The 12,593-nt window shown below is 41.8% G+C and overlaps 1 protein-coding gene across 3 annotated transcripts in view; it reads right to left on the bottom strand.

Annotated features, from left to right (window-relative positions):
- Positions 1–12,593, bottom strand: part of RPS6KC1 (ribosomal protein S6 kinase C1) — a 116,527-nt gene that overhangs the window by 54,766 nt on the left and 49,168 nt on the right. For all 3 annotated transcript variants that reach the window (XR_010025365.1, XM_063124041.1, XM_063124042.1), the window contains 2 exons: positions 7,506–7,627; positions 2,960–3,052 (listed from right to left, as the gene is read on the bottom strand). Coding sequence is in view for 2 of the 3 variants with exons in the window: in XM_063124041.1 (XP_062980111.1) it covers positions 2,960–3,052; positions 7,506–7,627 (215 nt within the window). In the remaining variant the exon portion in view is untranslated. The remainder of the gene's footprint in view (positions 1–2,959; positions 3,053–7,505; positions 7,628–12,593) is intronic.

Here is a 12,593-nt window from a genome sequence, read left to right as displayed (position 1 = left end):
AGAAACACCAGACCAGATCAGACCCTTATAAGTAGATGTAAGCAGATGAAAGGAAAAGACATGGACTTACAAGCCTGACCTAGTGCCACTGAAGGAAATGGAACTAAATTGACTCAAATCTAAGCACTCTGAAGCTCATAATTCAGGCAGCAAGACATTACTGAAAGGTCTCCTATGCATCACAATCCCAGTAGAAAAAGAAATATTCCTACTTAAACTTGAAACTACGTATTCATTGCATGACAGCAATCAGCTGTTATTTTTTATTTATATTGTATTACTGTTTTAGACTATGTTTTTATTGGTATTATTGTGCTGATTATGTTTTATATTGTGTTTTTTTTGGGGGGTCTATTATATTAATGATGGATTTCTGTATTTGTGTGTGCATGTCACTTCTAAACTTTTTTTTGAGGTACGAAACGACCTATTATTGTTGTTGTTGTTGTTGTTGTTGTTGTTGTTGTTGTTGTTGTTATTATTATTATTATTATTATAAAACCTACATGCTACCTTTTTCAAAAGAACTCAAGGCATACCCCAGTCGAGAGCCTCAGACATGCCCCTATGCTAGCGAGGGAACTCTGTGTATGCACCCGCTGATAAACTGCGGGCTCGCCACTCTTTCCAGCTGCAGCACATTTTCAGCACTTGCAAAGTTCTGCTCTAACAGGGGATCATCATTCCAAACCTCCAAACAGATATTGGGGACCGTGGTTCCATCCCTTTCAGCCTACCGTAAACAGATCTCTCTCTTCAACAGCCAGCCCCATTTCCAGCAAATGAAAGCTAGTTTCACTTTCTGGGGGAATTTCAATGACTGGAACTTTGCACTTTTCAGTATTTGCAAAACAGAAGGGAGGGAGGGCTGTTAGCACCAGCTAAAGTGTACGCATGTGTGTGCACACACAAATCTGTGCATGCATCGGGATTTGTTTTGAAGGAATAGTATATAAATATTGTGCCAGTATTTTTTAATTCTCAAAAATAGCCTGAGTTTTTCATTGGCAGGCGGGGTGTGGGGGTGTGGAGAAGAACAAAGAGGAAACACATTTTCTAAGTTTACTTTTATTCTCCTCTTTTGCCCCCCGCCTCCAGTCACTTCTACACCAGCACTGCAAAACAGGTACATTTTCTCTCTCCACATTATGTTGTGTTCCCACCTATGGTTGAAAGACCACCACAGGCTTTCCTCAAGCTCACCGTCAGCTTGACTGCACTTGTGAGGAGTACATTTGCTTCCTGCCTCTGGAAACCTGCCAGTGTTTTATTTATGTATTTATTGGGAAAACCTATCCCCCTTCTTTCTGCTTCTAGGAAGAAACATTCAAGGTGGCTCACAGCATAAAATGAAAAGAAAAAAAAGCAGAAGCAGTAAGCATACTAAACAAGAGAGAAAAAAGGAACAATTAAAAACATTTAAAAAAGAGAGATGGGGCGGCAGTTAAGACTTCACAGTGGTATAAGGGAGCATAAAAACATCCACTCTTTGACAGGCCTAATGCCTGTCAAAATAAGCTCTTTGCAAGGCAGTGAAAAACCATCCAACAGAGGACAAGTTAGGCCTCTCTAGGTGGGGAGTTCCATAACCTTCGAGCGGTGGCCACTGAGAAAACTCTCCCTTTGTCCCAACCAGGCATACTCTTAGATGTGACTTAAGATACTAAAAGGTTCGTACTTGCAAGCTCGGACTGAGAGATAAGCATGGCGAAGGTTGTTAGTGGCAGATGAGTACCAAAAAGCTTGTCCCAAGGGTCAGGATACCCTGTTGAATAAGGTTGGGCTGCGGCATGGGCTGATGGAGAAAGGGAGAATCCCCCAAAATTGGGCAGAGGCCCCTTCGGCTAGAAAGTCAGCTTCTGCCAGTCTCCTTTGGAACATTTATCTCTGGATCCAACCCACTATCTCACTCGGGTCCTCCTTTGATCAACATGTTTCACAGGAGTGCATCTGGAATGATTCCCACAACAGCTCTCAAATGGAAAAATATTACAACAGAACTGGACATCAGTGGGGACTTAGGGACCATCCCACCAGTAAGAAACTATAGGCTGATCTCAAAAGAGCCACATGACCAAAGTAATGCCAACCTCACGTTTTGCCATGTGTATGCCACCCACATAAAGCGTTTCTGTGGAGAGAATTTTACATGTGAAAAACGGCCTCTGAGCCTTTCGCCAGGTGATCACCCCCATTCTGGCTGGCCATCAAAAGGAGCTCAATCCATTGAGCTGGAGCACAGTTGGAGCTCGTTGTACAGTTACTTTGCCCTGTTTTAGCCCTAAAAACTGGAGCACCTTAAGCTCATCAATCCAGTTTGTGTATCATAGCTACCCTAGGAGCCCTCCGGTAAAACAATACAAAATGTTTTGTCCAGCTTTAATGGACAAAAAATAAGATTGGGGGGGGGGGAGCACAAACAAAATAATTTGTAAGGTTTTAAGTTCTGGGTTCTCCCACAAGTTGCAGCGAAACCCAACCTAAGGCCCAGTGAAAATACAATATGCATACCGAAGACCCTGTTTCAGTATTTGCCCTGACTTTCAGTAAGGGAGGGGCGCATAATCACCATTTCTGTGGGACAAGTCTCCACAATTTTCCATCTCACGTTCTTTCAAAGTTGTCATTTGCATGAGTGGCCTGGCACCTTACTGGAACTTTCTTTTTGCTAGTACACAGTAAGCAGGGCACTGATTAAAAAAAAAACAGGGCCCTTCTCACAGAATGGCACCAAACATGTGCCTTATTCTTTAGCTCAAATATATTTTGCATGACCTTACATGAATTGCTTAGATAAAAGCCTTTTTTTCCCCTCCTACTTTTGTTATTTTAAAGTGCAGATGCATTTGAGTCATTTTCCCCCTTTGTTTCATATCCTTAAGATCCACGGCTTCAAAGACAGAATGTCAGCATGCAGTCGATTTATGACTGAACTCTTGAAGAGACACTGAAGAATTACCTTGTCAATCACCCCAAGGACTCTAAAGGCCTTCAGTTCCTCGGCAGGGCTCCTTCGGTTCCAAGAGGGCCTTGAACTTAGTGATCCTGGAGGCTAATGGAAGATATCAAAGATTACAACATCAATCAGGGTGGTACTTGAAGGAAGACTGCCTGCTGGAGCAAATGCCAGGCTGAAGGAAACTAAATTTATCATAAATCAGAGAGAGGGGAGATGAAAGAAGTTTGCTGTTTGTCCTTAATGCAAAAAAAAAAAAAAGGAGAAGAAGATGAAGAAGGGGGAAAGGAAAGAAAAAAAGAAGCTGAGAGTAAATAAATTGCAGGGACACAGAAAATGGAAATATAGTAAAAAAGAGTATTAATATTTTAAAAAATATTCACAATTTAGACAGTTTCCTTGGTCTTTGCACATGCAAGGAAAACTCAGGAACGCGGCTGAAAAACCCATCCAGACCTTTCCTCGGGTCTGGAAGGGAGAGAAATAAAAACAGAGTTACACACTATAGGGCAGCCTTCCTCAATTTGATGCCCTCTGGATGTGTTGGAGTACACCTCCCATCTACAACCAACATGGGCATCCTGGCTGGGGATGGTGGGAGCTACACACATCTGGAGGGCATCAGGTTGGGGGAGGCTGCAATATATCTTTATTTTTAAAAAGAAAAAGAAAAAGAGAGAGAGATCACAGGAAAGTGACTCTTCAAATAGCTACAATTGCTGATGCTTAGGTTTTACATGCAATCAGAACCCCTGTGTGAGCATAGATGTCTGGGGGGCAGACTTGGCAGCATGTCTGGTCCCAGGGGCAGCAGCCCAGATGTGCGCTTGGTATTCATGCAGATGTTCCTTTCACACAAGCCACATGTGGAGAAGGCCCATGAATGTGTGACAAGTGAAGCGGAGGGCAAAGAATATTGGGAAAGAGGAAGGGGAGAAAAAATATCCGTCCTTTAACTTCCATGTGAAGTTTTCTTTTGCACTGACTGGGCAGGTAAAATAATTTCACAAGTCCAGAGATTTAAAATCTGCTTCAGATTTGGAAAGATGTGAATTAGTTCAGAAGCGGTAAATAATCATAAAAATAATGTCAAAGCAGAAGAATCTTTTTCACTAAGCGAAGTATCTTTTTAACTGAGGGAATCAAATCCAATAGTTAAAAGCAGCCTGCAGTAGAGCTGATCCAACATTTCAAACATTGCCTTACATTAAGAATGTAGGATGATTTCCCACATTTTATGGGGGAAACTGGCATAAAAATTAAAGTTGGTGCTATTATTATTTAATATATTACTATTGCTGTTGTGCCCATCTTTTCGCACACATTCCAAAACACCATAATAATGGGTATTTTGTTTGGTTTTAATAATAATTTTCACACGTTATTTGATTTTATTGTTTAAATAAAAGTACCACCAACCAAAAAGAACATGCATAGCGATAATAAAGGAATAAAGAAAATAACTGATTATAATCTTTAATATATCATGCTTATTTTTTTAGCATGCTCTCAACCCGGGAAACAAAAGTGTGTCTAAGCATGCTGGCAAGAAATGACAGGGCATAGGGAGAAACAGAGCCACCCCAATCTTGGAGCACTCTGGCAAGAGCATAGATCTGCTCTCTTAATTGTTTTACTGACAAGTTTTCGTAAGCCACCTATTTTATGAGAAAGTGGGATATAAACTGAATGAATAAAATAAATAAGAATTAAGCAGATACCCATTGTTAATGTTAATCCTTCAAACCCATCAGTTTGGAAGTAAAATGGGAACATCCACCCAGAGGCAAAAATATCTACATGCTCAGAGGACTCTCCAGGTATGTAGAAGTATATTAGTTCCTAAATTAAAAGAAAGAGGGGGGGGACAGCTCAATGGGAACTAACAATACTCAGTGTCCTCCAAGAGGAGAAGGAGAGGGGGAACACAAAAAGAACAAGGAAAACATTGATGGGGGAATCGAACCGCTTCAGACCCTATAGCTCCCTAGGAAGGAAGATTTTTCTGTACATTGGGGTTTCAAGAGGGAGGAAAGAAAGAAGGACTGCTTTTCTCCTTTCCCACTCTCCAGTACCTTTTCTCTGTCCCACTACAAAGCAATAATGGCTGAGATTTTAGAGAAGGTTTCAGGGCAGTGAGAAACAAAACCAATGTTGTTTCCTCTTTTCCATTTCTTAAAACTTCCTTCCTTGTGAGGTTCTAAGAAATGGAAAGGGTCCTATTCCAGGACAGCAGGATCCACAAACAGGAGCACGCCAGTATGGGGTTGGGGATATGACGCAACACTTTGCTGCAGGGACCCTCCTATAATATTTTAAATCTATTCCCTCTCAACTGTGTCACAAGTTGGAGCCCATTTTAAGTTTGTGTCACAGAACTTAAGGAGCGCCAATGGGGAATCGTGTAAAGTCAACAATTCACGGGGGTGGATGGGTTTCTAAATAGGAGACTGAGGTTAACAGAATTGAAGGGAAGTTTCCCCCCCCCCAAGAACATCTGCTTTATTGCTGAACAGATACTTGTCCCTAGACCTCTTAGGGCTAACCAGAGAAGGCTGCTGGTTCTGATTTCAGTGGGGTTGTGATTCCATTGTGAGTTTTTGTCAGAAACAGCCAGAACTCTAAAGCATTTTGGGTTCAGCACCTGGGATAGCTCTTTTAGAGTTCTCGCTGGTTCTGACTGAAACCCAGAATGGCCTCATGGCCCCACTGAAATTGGAGCCACCAGCCTCCACAGGCTCTAATCTTTGATATGCTGGATTACACTGCTACCCTATTCCGAGTAGCTAGAGTGGCTGCGTCTCTCTCACAAGACAGATGACAAAACAGATGAATTACATGTGGTAATTATGCAAATTCCTCACACAGAAGTTACTACGATGTAGGAAATCTTAATCTTTCATTAAGGACCAACATCGTAAGAATGGAAAGAACTCAAAGGAAATATAAATTCAACCCTCTTTGGTAAGGCAGGTTTCCTCCACCACCACCACAACTATAAATTAATTTACAATTAATCAGCCTCACAAGAGGAAAACAAAATCTCATGAATCCTCCAAGGCTTATGTGAGGACTTCTATTGAAGAAGAGGTTTCTTTTTCCATTTTTTCCTCTCCATCTAAACAAAAAACAGGCTCAAAACGAAACAACGACGACAAAGGTAATTGCCATTCAGTTAGGCAGATTAATTTTTCCTCTTTCCCTATTCACAGCAACTAGCTGCCTTCAACTATTCTTAGGGTTGTTCAAAGTAAGATGAAAGACTCGTTTGCCCTTTTTTGTCCTTCTGTGATACAAATGTAGACAGACAGGAAGTTTGGAACTTTTAACGTTTGCTACATGAGAGCAGTCATCGACAATCACACACAGTTTTGTGAGACTGCAGCAAAAGACATCTAAGCTAAGAACAGAAAGGCCCTCGGGGATTTCTTTTTTAAAAAAAAATGTCATGGTTGAGGAAGGGCAGAGTCAAGATTTATTTAAGAGTGAATCAGGACTGAATTCCAAAGTCCAAGTGCAACAATTTCAGTTCTGCAAAGGTTTAACTATTGCTGCCTGTTGAAAGAAGCTCTATATAAAAGATGGCATTCAAAGCTCCATAATGTTCAATGAGGATCGCCAAGATGCCTTTTTACCACACTCTTATGGAATATCTTTTCTTCTACATTCCTCCCTGCCTTCCTCCCCTCTAAATATAGTTTCCAAACTTCACAAAACCCTATTTTTGAGATTGTTCTGGTCTTGTATGCAAGTGTTTTTGGCGGACAGCCAGCATAGGGAACCAGATTTAGATTGGGACCTTTGCGTGATTGGAACCTACACTCCCCAACAGAGTCTTGGTCTGGATTGGGCCTGCAGTTTGCATGGTCAAAAAAAATCCATTCATTTCAATGGATCTTTTATTAGCAATTATTAGCAGGGGGCACCCCCAACCATGCTAATGACCCAATCTAAATTGGGGGTGGCGCACTGGCAATTTGGGGGGGGGGGAGACATGACACTATCACCACCCTACATCCAAGGCCAGGATTACACAGAAAAGTTCACAAATGGTTTGGCCCTCAGAAATATGACTGGTTGAGATGTGGGGTGGGGCTTTTTCTGTTGGAGTATCCGCCCTTTATAAGTTCAGGCCCAAGAAAATTTACCTCACAACTTCCTTGCTTCTTCCCAATAAGAAAGGTTTTCTTCAGCTAAAAATAGTAATGATATTGCTGGAATACTGGTCTTAGCTGATGTGTCTATTTTAATTGTTCTGTTTTGCCTTTATGGTTGTTTAGTGATTTTTAACACAACATTCTTCTTTCCTAATCTTAAAATCAGCAAAGAAATAAAATTATTCCCAGTGAGCCAAAAAGGAAAAGAAATCTGCCTTCCCTTCCTGCAACTGGCACATTTTATCCCATATTTGCATATATTTGTTAATCTGACATATTCCATTAATCATAAGGAGATGCAGGCAGCTGTGAAGGGTGCACACACTTGTTGCACATGCAGGCACATCTACCCAACCCAAGAAAAAACTAGAAATAAAATAAACAGAACCTACTCCAGTGGTGGAACTATCTTCTGATGTGGGTCTACAATAGAGGCTGGAAATTTTTTCAGCTCTCATCAGGTATTCTGAAGTCTTCCTCTTCACTGCTTCACGGCGGGTTGGACTCGACTCCCCTGTGTGCCAAAGAGAATACTGTTACAACCCTGGCACCCTTCAACATTTGGCATTTGAGGGGAGGTTCAGCTCGAATCAGTGGTTTTTCAACTGCATTCTGGGACACACTGTGATTCAATGGAATATAAGGGGGAGCAATGGCAAAGTTTCCTGAAGCTTGCCCACGCATTACCTATCAATGTGCAGTTGCAGGCAATTACAAGATGTGTTTTAAGAGACACTCTTGGGTCACATGGGCCAATGCCAAGACCTGGCCAGTGTCCCCAAATGAAATGAGCTTCACCCTAGAACATGAGCTTCACCCTAGAACAGCCTTCCCCAACCTGGGAAGCTTTTGCTATACAAAAGCTTTTGCCAACTCCACCGCCAGCCACCTCTGCCTGCACCAACACTGGACTCTGAGACGGTCTTAAAAGGCTATGTGTGGCACGCCAGCCTCTCAGGGCTAAGCTACAGACATCTATCAGTTGTGTCTTCAGTCTAACTCTATCTCTAAGAAATATGCCAGCCAGCCAAAGCTGTAAATTTATCTATTTTTCTCTGACACACACTTCAAATGTTCTGCATTGCATGCCAGCAGTACAGACAGAAGTGCTGTCACAAGTGAACAAAGTGAAGTGGAAGGGGTAGCAAAGCAAAGCAATTTCATGCCAGGTTCCCACATCCACAGCAACAGCAAAGATGAGAGCCTCTCTCTCGACTGGCACCTCACTGTTGGTCGTGAAAGGTTTTCTCTAAGGATGACCCTTCATCGCCCATGATGTGGAACTTTGAGAAAAAGCCCTCTGGCCTGTTCTGTTTTGCTCAGTGGGCTGCTTTGACTGACCTCTCCTGTCCCACATTTTGATTTGTGGACGCCTCGGCTCTGCTGAGCTCCAGATACCCAACGGCCCACCAAATCTGCAACAGGAAAAGTGCCCTGCTCGCCCAGCACTTCTTAGCTAAAAATTGGAGATCCCCTTGATGCCAAGTGCTGAAACTGTTCATGGTGCAAGACCCCAAAGAGGAGGTTTGACAACCTGAGTTTGAAGGATTTGGCTCCAGTGGTATTTTAAAACAATAATTTTAAAACCTCAAAATTAAAAAAAATCCTAAAACTCAATGAATGAACGGATCTGATTCAAACTTGGCAGGGCTAAAACCCTCCTTAGGAGCTATCATGGTGTCATTTCATCTCTTTATCTTTAAAAAAATGTTTTTTGAAAAAAATAATTTAATTTAAAAACTCATTTTTTAAAAATATATATTAAAAAATCAACCAATGAATGGATCTACTTCAAATTTGGCATTGCTAAAGTCCTACCTATAAGCTATCATGGTGCCAAGTTTCATCTGTTTATCTTTAAAAATGGTGGGTTTAAAAAAATAATTTTAAAACCTCAATTTAAAAAAAAATCCTAAAAATCAATGGATGAACGGATCTGATTCAAATTTGGCTTCGCTAAAACCCTTCTTAAGAGCTATCATTATGCCAAGTTTCATCTTTATCTTTAATAATGACAGAGATATAAGCATTTTCATTAATTTCCATTAAAGTAGAGCTGCCCTTTGGCTGGGGAGAATGGGGAAAATCCGGATTTTTCTTCAAATTTCATAATTCCACCCCCCCTTCCCGGATTTGTTACCAAAATCCCACCCCTTCTCTGTACACAAATGTGGCAGATAATTTCGAGAGGCCATTTTCACACAAGTCTAGCATGTACATTACAGTGAACGTCCCAAATCTGGTGAATGCCAATATTTCCATGTGATTGGAATCCCAAATTAACTTCTACCGGTTCTGGATGGGATTGCACTCACCCTGAAGGAGCAGGTTCGTAGCTTGGGGGTTCTTTTAGACCCATCATTGTCACTTGAGGCTCAGGTGACCTCAGTGGCATGGAGTGCCTTCTACAAACTCCGGTTGGTGGCCCAGCTACGCCCCTATCTAGACAGGGATAACCTGGCTTCAGTTGTCCATGCTCTGGTAACCTCCAAGTTAGATTACTGCAATGCGCTCTACGTAGGGCTGCCTTTGAAGACGGTTCGGAAGCTGCAGCTCGTGCAAAATGCAGCGGCCAGATTGATTTCGGGAACCAGAAGGTTTGACCATATAACACCTGCTCTGGTCCGCTTGCACTGGCTGCCTGTATGTTTCCGAGCCCAATTCAAGGTGCTGGTTTTGACCTATAAAGACTTACATGGCTTGGGACCACAATACCTGACGGAACGCCTCTCCCGACGTGAATATACCCGGTCACTACATTCAACATCTAAGGTCCTCCTCCGGGTGCCTACTCCGAGAGAGGCTCGGAGTGTGGCAACGAGGGATAGGGCCTTTTCGGTGGTGGCCTCCAGACTGTGGAATGATCTCCCTGATGAGGCTCGCCTGGCACCAACGCTGCTATCTTTCCGGCGCCAGGTTAAGACTTTCCTCTGCCCAGGCATATGGCGGCACATCCTAATTACCCACATGTTTAGTTTTTAATCGGTTTTTAATGTTTTATGTGTGTATGTTCTGTGTTTCAGAGTTTTAAATTTTGTATATTTGTTTTTACCTCAATTTTAGAATTTCTGTAAACCGCCCAGAGAGCCCTGGCTATGGGAGCGGTATATAAGTTTAATAAATAAATAAATAAAAATAAAATTCATGAATGGTTTTTCCCACTATTCCCTAGGATTGTTCGCATTTGCAAGATTCACAAAGTTTTGGACTTTCATTTTAATGTCTATAATACACACATACACAGTTTAGTCAGTGCCTGATTTAATATTAACATTTTTAACATCTTGTTTTTGAGCTATTAAGTATAAAGCCAAAGGGGGAAATATCTTGTCTCTATTAATTGAAAGCGACTACAGATAACTACTGTTTATAACTATGTATTTTTGAGTTTTTAAGAGTTAATATACTAAACATGCCCCCCCAAAAATCTGATTTTTTTCACTACATAAAGAAAACGCAAAGAAATAACTAATTATTCTGAACTTTAAAAATTCATATTCCCAACGCATATTTTGAGATCTTCAATGGGATACATGCAGTTCTGCATTCCATCTAAATACACCTTAAGATTTGAGGGTTCTTCCAGGAACCACACATGTACACAGAATGCAAGTGCTAACTGCATTAAAGATTTTAATTATTCTTTATAGCAAGACCATGCAAGGTCATTCAATTTCAAACAACATATTCATTTTCTATTTAGATGTTTTCCCAGATACCAGCAGATATTTATGTTTCATTTGATGAAGATCAAAGTTTTTCACCTAAATCAGTCAGTTTAAAAAATAATAATCAGCAATGCCGTTTTAAACGTTTTAAAAAAGAAAAAGGAAAAAAACTATCCTCCTCTGAAGAAAGATATAAAAAGTGTGGTAATGCTGATGACAGGGACCTTCAAATAAAAAAACCCTTCGAGATTCCACAGCCCCCCCCCCTCTCTCCCTCTCTCCATTTGCTATACAGCAGCTGTGCCTCGCACAAATTCACATGAATGAAAATATTTAGGGCGAGAATCCACCCCCTTAGCTTGTTTTCCATATGACTTTCCTGTAATTATTTTGTAAACTGTTCGCACAACAATATATAAAAACATCTGCAAAAACAGGTAATTAATGTGTCAAGCTAAACTAATGCATTTTTATGGTGGCCATGCTTCGTCAACTGTAATTATAACTCTTTTTAAGCAAATGATGATGTGTTTGTTGCAATGTGAAAGTGGTTATTTTAGATGCTCTGTTCACCGTTACTGCAAACAGAATATTAAAAAAGAAAAAGGGGGGGGGAACTATACAGCTACTACGCAACACATGCCGGCTTCTGGCCATTTCTAGCCATTTGCTTCCTCCACAGCAAACCATCTCGTATGTGAAAGTATTAATGTTTTTTCTATTTGTATCTGTACCCAAGGTGGTCGGGTTAAAATGTGTACTCCTTGGCCACTGAAGAGTAAAAATAGTTAAGCCGAAAATTCTATGCCTCGTTTTCCCTGCATCTCGAAAGGCTGCCTCACAATGTTACGCAGCAACTGTGCCCAATGTCACCCTACTAGCTGCGCTTTCCACAATCTATAATGATAAAAGAGGATGTCCGTCTGCCTGTCAGCACCTTAGCGTCAAGACGGTGAAATCTAGACATCTGAACCTTGGCATGCATACTAAGGGGATCCAAGGCTGTGCACCTCACTGTTATATGATTTTCAAAACACGTTATTTAATACGAATTCAGTTAAATGAGTCCATATTTAACTGAAGCCTGCAGTAACACCTTCAGCCACTAGAGGCAGACTTCCCTAACCAGCGCATAGCTTTGCTATCCATAGAGTTGCAAGGCAGTGGAGATCAATAGTGCGAGGGGCTGTTATATGCCTGCCCCCTTCTGTAAGGCAGAGCCCCTCAGGGAAATGGAATGGGCAGAACCTTCCCTTAAAGGGCAACAGTGATACACCATGGCAGGGGCCATGCATAGGGGCGCCAGTGAGCAGGGCTTCACTCAGACAAGGATGGGCAAAATGTGCCCTGTCCTGATATCTTGAAGCCTTGGCTGTATCAAACAAAAAGCTATTCTAACCCATGAAAAGCTGGGGCTGTTTGAAAGTTATTACATAAAGTATGAAAGGCAAATGCATCCTCCTAAACTTGAAGCTATGCCAGCTCCAAGTGGGAACGAGTCCTGGGGCCCTCCTACCGATGGGCATTGGATGGACATACTTTGTGGCAACAGCAGCGGTCCATTTTAATTTCCCACAATACCCCAGAGATCGGGGGTGTCATAGACCCAGCTTCCCAGCACTGCATGGAGCACCAGGCCAGGAAAAGAAGGTGTATAAAGTGGGGTCCAGGGTCAGTCTCAGAACTGGGCCCTGCTAGAATACTGGGGCCCCGGTGCCAGAAAATGCCATGTGCTGATGCTGACCCTGACTTACAGTGGACATGCGCCAAGGAGGTGTGGCCAATCAGAGCTCCATGCCACATGTCAACTTA

The sequence above is a fragment of the Elgaria multicarinata genome, chromosome 4 (genome assembly GCF_023053635.1).
Source record: "Elgaria multicarinata webbii isolate HBS135686 ecotype San Diego chromosome 4, rElgMul1.1.pri, whole genome shotgun sequence".
In the NCBI taxonomy this organism is placed as follows: domain Eukaryota; kingdom Metazoa; phylum Chordata; class Lepidosauria; order Squamata; family Anguidae; genus Elgaria; species Elgaria multicarinata.
Note: the sequence above shows the minus strand (reverse complement) of the source record. Positions and strands in the feature narration are given on the sequence as shown.